The sequence below is a fragment of the Thalia democratica genome, chromosome 4 (genome assembly GCF_965202585.1).
Source record: "Thalia democratica chromosome 4, ktThaDemo2.hap1.1, whole genome shotgun sequence".
Lineage (NCBI taxonomy): Eukaryota > Metazoa > Chordata > Thaliacea > Salpida > Salpidae > Thalia > Thalia democratica.
In genome coordinates this window covers 20874533-20880371 of record NC_139168.1, presented here as the reverse complement: position 1 = coordinate 20880371, position 5839 = coordinate 20874533, and the positions used below count along the sequence as shown (strand labels likewise).

Sequence of the window (5839 nt, the reverse complement as noted above, 5' to 3'; positions counted from 1 at the left end):
CGATCAAACTGGGTTATACTTCAGAATGTTGCCTGGTCATACATTAGCTTCAGTTAACGACCGGTCAGATGGAACGAAGAAAGCAAAAGGTAGGGTAACAATAAACGCATGTGCTAATGCAAGTGGCACAATAAAGCTACCTTTATTGTTAATTGGAAAGGCTAAAAACCCGCGTTGTTTCCGTAACCTCAACAAGGAAGCGCTGCCAGTTGTCTATCATAGTCAAAAAAATGCTTCTTGGGTCGATCGTGACATTTTTCGCGATTGGTTTTTTGACTGTTTTGTTCCCGAAACAAAACAAAGACTAAGTGAACTTGGGCAAGAAAAGAAGGCAATTTTGTACCTTGACAATTGTTCTGCTCATCCTAGTGAGGACGAACTTGTATCAGCTGATGGAAAAATTACTGCAAAGTTTCTGCCTCCAAACGTTACTTCACTTGTACATCCAATGGATCAAGGTGTACTCGAGTCCATAAAATGGGTTTATAGAAAGTCGATTCTTAGAGATCTTATATCGCAATCAACTTTCACAATTGAAGATTTTTTAAAAAGAATCGACATGACAAAAGTTGTCGACACCGTTTCATCTGCTTGGGGTATAGTAAAGCCTTCTTCCATTAGAAACTCATGGAAGAAATTAATGCCATTACAGCAATGTTCTTCCATGCAAAACATAGACCCTTCAGAAAAACTTAAGAAAACGAGTTTGTACAGCAATTTGCGAGATTAAATATCACATTTACAGAAGATGATATTCAAAGATGGATTAGTTGCGATGGTCCTCGATATGAGCATATGGACGAGCAAGGAATTGTTGAACTGGTTACTAGGAATAACAAAAAAGAGGCTGTTGAAGTTGTTGAAGATGAAATTGGTGTTTCCCAGCCTTCTAAGTGTCCATTTTCTCATGCTGAAGCCATGCAGAAAATGGACGATTACTTAGCTTACTATCGTTGCCAACCAGAAGCCACACCTGAAGATGTGTCTAAACTCATCCAATTTCGTGAGTTTTCTGCTAAGAAAAGAGAAAGTACTGTAAAACAATCTTCCATTTTTTCTTTTTTCAAAAAAAAATCTTAATTTAGTTAAAGTGTTAACAGTGCAGCTTTTTTTCCATTAATTTTGAACTAATAAAATTTTGTTTCATTTAGTTTTGTCTGTTTTAATTCTTTTTTCTTTGAATAAATTAAAATAAATTAAATTAACAGAAATTTTATAGTACGTTTTGTTATATACATTCATAATATAACTAAGGTAGATAATTTGTAAAAAAAGCGATATTTTGTTCTTATCCGGCCAAAGGCAAAACCGGCCGTATTTTCAAAAAATTCTTGCCCAACTTGGCCGGATTAGCGAGGAAGCACTGTAGTAGGATAAAACCAACTTTCTATCTAAATGTTCAATGTTTTTATTTTCAAATAACCCAACTTGGGTTAAAAATTTTTATATAAAGTACAAGCAAAAAAAATAGCAGAAAAACTTTCGGGGTTCGCTTGACAACTATTAAGTATACAATCAAAATAACAAAATTAACTTTTAAAACTTTAAAAGTCTTCTGTTCCAACTGAACCGTACAAGTTTGAAAGAAATAAATACTTTGCCTTTTAAATATCACCTATACTTTATAAACCATTTTTGCATGGAGTTATTACAACTAAACGTTTATTTTAGGAAAATTATCACAATTAAGGTTATTGTAAATATAGCAGTCGAAGTTGCTATAGTTATTAAACTTAGACCGATAGTTTCTAGTCAGGATTACTGTCTTAAATAAACAACTAACCTTACATGAAATTCTACAAACTATATTCTCAAGTAAATACGAATTGTTCATTACATTAAAACATTAGTAAAACAAAAGATAAAAAAACATATTTGAGTTGTTAAACTACAAAAAAAGATGCTAAAATCCTAAATATAATGTCATAACCAAATAGTTTTTATTTACTAAGATTTTTTTTCATATTAAAAAAAATAGATTTCGGGTTATTTTCAAAAAGTTAAAGAAATAAACTAAATTGTCTGCATTGAAGCACTTTAGAAGGATAGATTAAAATTAGAAAATATATTTGAACAAAGCATTATATACAACGATCTTCTATTATAGTAAGATGAGACTTTGTCTATTGCACATTTTGATTTTGCCATAAATTTTGTTTGTAAAACTTATTTAAATTGTAGTAGGTTTCAAACAATATTTGATTTGATTTTCTTTAACGTTTACCAACTTTTTAAATAATTTCTTGTTAATAGTTCTAGATACATGATTATTATAAAAACAAATAATTGAACATAAAAGTAAAAGGCAATTAAGTTATTAAAAAATAAGTAATCTAAAACGTAGGGTATTTTCGGTTGGAATGTTATGTTTTTTTCTACATACATAATTAAATTAAATCAACTAAATATATTTTGTATTTAATAGTTTATACGATTATTTTTTTATTTGCAAAATAAATAAGTAAAGTATTGTAATCGAAGAGAGCTAGTAATGATTTTTCATGTGAACAAGTTTTTCATAACTAAATAACTCAATTAAACTTTATTACTGGTCAATTAAAAATAGGTAATTTTTTGAGGTTTACTTCATTTTAATAATTTGGTTGTTAACTGACGGACAATTTTTGTTTAAAAAAAGTTTTTTAAAGAGAAGTTTAGAGTTTTTCAGTATCTTGGTCGTGTAATTAGATATAATGCTTTTTAACTCAAAGAACTATCGTATTTTTATAAATTTTTTAGCTTTTTATGTCATTCCAAGTATGTAGTATTACAACAGTTATTAAAATAGACGTTTTTAGGAACGTATAGCATAAAATTGGGTTTAAAAAAACTAGTTAATTTTATATGTATCCCCAATTAAGCAGAAGAAAAATTTTTGAACAAATTTGATACTAAGAAGTACATAAAGTTTCATACTAGAAATATTAAAAAGTCTTTACTATATGGTGGCAATAATGAAAAATAAACTTTTTTTTAAAGTTATGATTTTTTTGGATATAATAATTAAATTTTAAATCACAATATATAACCAAGATTTGTTTTAGATTATTAAAGCTATTTTTACTGTAAGAACCTTAAAAACGTATAACTTTGTTAATTTTAAAAACTGAATTTAAACTATGTTGTTTTTACTAAAACTTATTAACTTAAGTATTAGCAAATAAGTTGTTGAAAGCTTTGAAGTAAATACAAGTTTGAAGGTTTTATTTTTTAAAATATCTAAATAATATTTTTTCTAAGTGTTTTTGCAATAATTGTTGTTTGGGGCCTTAACTAAATGTTATTTTGGATGTTACTTTCGAATATACGTAAGTTTACTTTTTTGTGAAAGAAAAATTGTTTTTTGTGCTATGTTTTTCCATAACTTTGATAAAAAATTGTTGGTCACTAGGTTAAATTTTTATTTTTTTGTATTTTATTGTACAACTTTGTAATAATAAAAATCCATATCTTATAATTTGTAATAAATGCTGTTAAGGCAAAATTTTGTTAGCATTTAAACTAAATTTCTAATGAAGTTACTAATTATTTTACTAAAAAGTGTTAACAATTTGGACAGAAATTGGTGTTTCAACTTACAAACTGTTTCTATTGACAATTTTATACTAAACTATTTTTGTATACACACTTTTAACATAAACTATTTTTGTACATTCAGGTGTAATTGATTGGACTTTTAAATCAAGTTTATCTTTAACAGTAATTACTTAAGGTAAACCTAAAGTTGAGAGGAAAAAATATTTCTCTGGAAAATTTTTGCTATAAATTTGTAACAATTGCCAATGGAACTATGAGCATAGGCTAAAAAGTAATGTTAGAAACCTTTACTTCGTTCTTTATTAATATAGAAATATTTTAAAAGAGATCTGTATTTCAATTAGTTACCTTTGTTAAAAATAAATGAAGCCTCATGTTTTCACAAACCATTTTTTTATTATTTTTTATTTGTATTTTTATACACTTTATTTAGTTTTTATTTTAACTACTTCCATTAAGCTTTAATACATAAACAAGTCAATATGTTATGAGTATGAGAACAAAAAGCAGGAGTACAGAAAGAAAACCGGTTCCTAATCAAAACATCTCAAACGAAAACTTTGCACAACATTAAACACAACTTAGAAATACAAAAAGCTCACAAAAATAACTAGTTAAGATAATTTACAACGAAGTAACTTTACCCGTGAACAAAGTTTGGTCTTCGTATAATATCATGAACAAAAAAGGATGATCAACTGTGAAATAGATTTTTCTAGTACCTCTTGAACTTTGTTTAACACGACTCACTTTAACTCCAGTTGCTGCAGCAGCTTCAGTACCTTCTTCACTTGTCTCAATGAAAGCCTTGTGAACAACTTCAGTCACAAAAAGTCTTGAATCTCCTGCAAACATTGCGCTCAAGTCAGATTTTTTCTTATCAAAAGCGTCTTTAATTCCCAACGAGCGCAGAGTTTCGTACAAGCTTGCTTCAAATTCGATTTTGAACTTTGGCATTTTCAACAAAATTCGCGTTTCACTGAAACTACTAGGGTCTTTAAGACTTTCAATAGTTTGGACGTCTAGTTTTTTGATCACATTTTTCAATCCAAACCTTTCATCAGGTAAAATTATCAGCATTCTGAAATCTACTAGCTTGTAATGAATTTCCACACACTTGAACCCTTTTTCATCAAATGAAGCAAACGAATAGTACTTTTCCTGTTTCATCATTTTTACAGTAGAAGTTTTTTCTTCGGTACAATAGAATGGAGCATCTCTAGTGTCACTTAACTTGAACTTATCATACCAATCACCTTTGAAGTAGATACAACTAACTAGAACGCATACAGTATCAGAGTCCAAGTCGCTAAACAGATCTTTAATTTTCCCATTAGTACAATCTGCAACCCATTTATTGATTGTAGTTTTCGATTTGTCTGCATTCTCCTCGTAGTCTAAAGACTGAATTTGGCTTTTAAAAGCAGATTCCATGTTACGTTTGTAGTTAGCATCAATTTCAAATTCTTCTGAAGGAAAGACAGAATTAGCAAGCTTGATTTGTAAGTATTTGGAGTTGTAAGTCAGTACATCATTCAGCTTTTTAAGATTTGAAAGAAGTTGTTCATCCTTCACAATTCCTAGTGCCTCTTCAAGCTGCTTCTTGGTTGCTCCATTAGAACCTATAAGCAGCATGGAAAGAGCAAGCGAAACGCTCAGTGGTGAAAAGAAAATGTTCTTGTTTTCATCATTGCTTTCACAAAGCTTATTAAAAAGATTGACATCAAACGAATTTACATTCATAATGATTTTAAACCCTACTAACCTTGAAAAGTAAAATATTATGTTTAATCGAGATTTTTGAATGTGTTTGTACAAGTTGTACATTTTATGTTTTAGCTTGAACAGTTAAATAGTTAAAGACTTTTTACATTTTACTTTTCATTGAAGCTTTTAATTGTACTGATATAATTAAAACTATTAAAATTTTTATATAACATTTAAAGATACTTCACCTCAAAAATAGCATGAATTAGTTATAAATTTTTAAAATGTCTTTAAAGTTAATTATACTGGTATTAAATTCTAATTTTACATCTATATTTTATAAGGTTAAAAAAATATCTTTGAACGTAAAAAAAAGAATAAAATCTGTAAGTCTTATCAAAATAATAGTATGGCAAAAAAATACTAAAACAACATTAATAGAAAAAACAAGTAACATTAACTCAGTACTATTAGAATTTTTAATGTTGAAGTTTTATTTGTCATGTTTATAACTATCTTTGACCTATTCCACACATTCAACCATTTATTGACTCCCTATGTTAATTTATATTTAGAAAACTATTTAAAAAAAAAC

The 5839-nt window shown here is 28.1% G+C and overlaps 1 protein-coding gene across 1 annotated transcript; it reads right to left on the bottom strand.

Moving 5' to 3' along the window:
* Positions 1 to 4161: 4161 nt before the first annotated feature.
* LOC145833119 (leukocyte elastase inhibitor A-like) lies at positions 4162 to 5280 on the bottom strand. Its single transcript, XM_082940320.1, has one exon. It carries the CDS (start codon positions 5278 to 5280, stop codon positions 4162 to 4164), a length of 1119 nt encoding a protein of 372 aa, XP_082796446.1.
* Positions 5281 to 5839: the final 559 nt, after the last annotated feature.

Excerpts from the sequence above, each read along its gene's own strand:
- LOC145833119 (XM_082940320.1), bottom strand. The coding sequence starts at position 5,280 with ATGAATGTAAATTCGTTTGATGTCAATCTTTTTAATAAGCTTTGTGAA.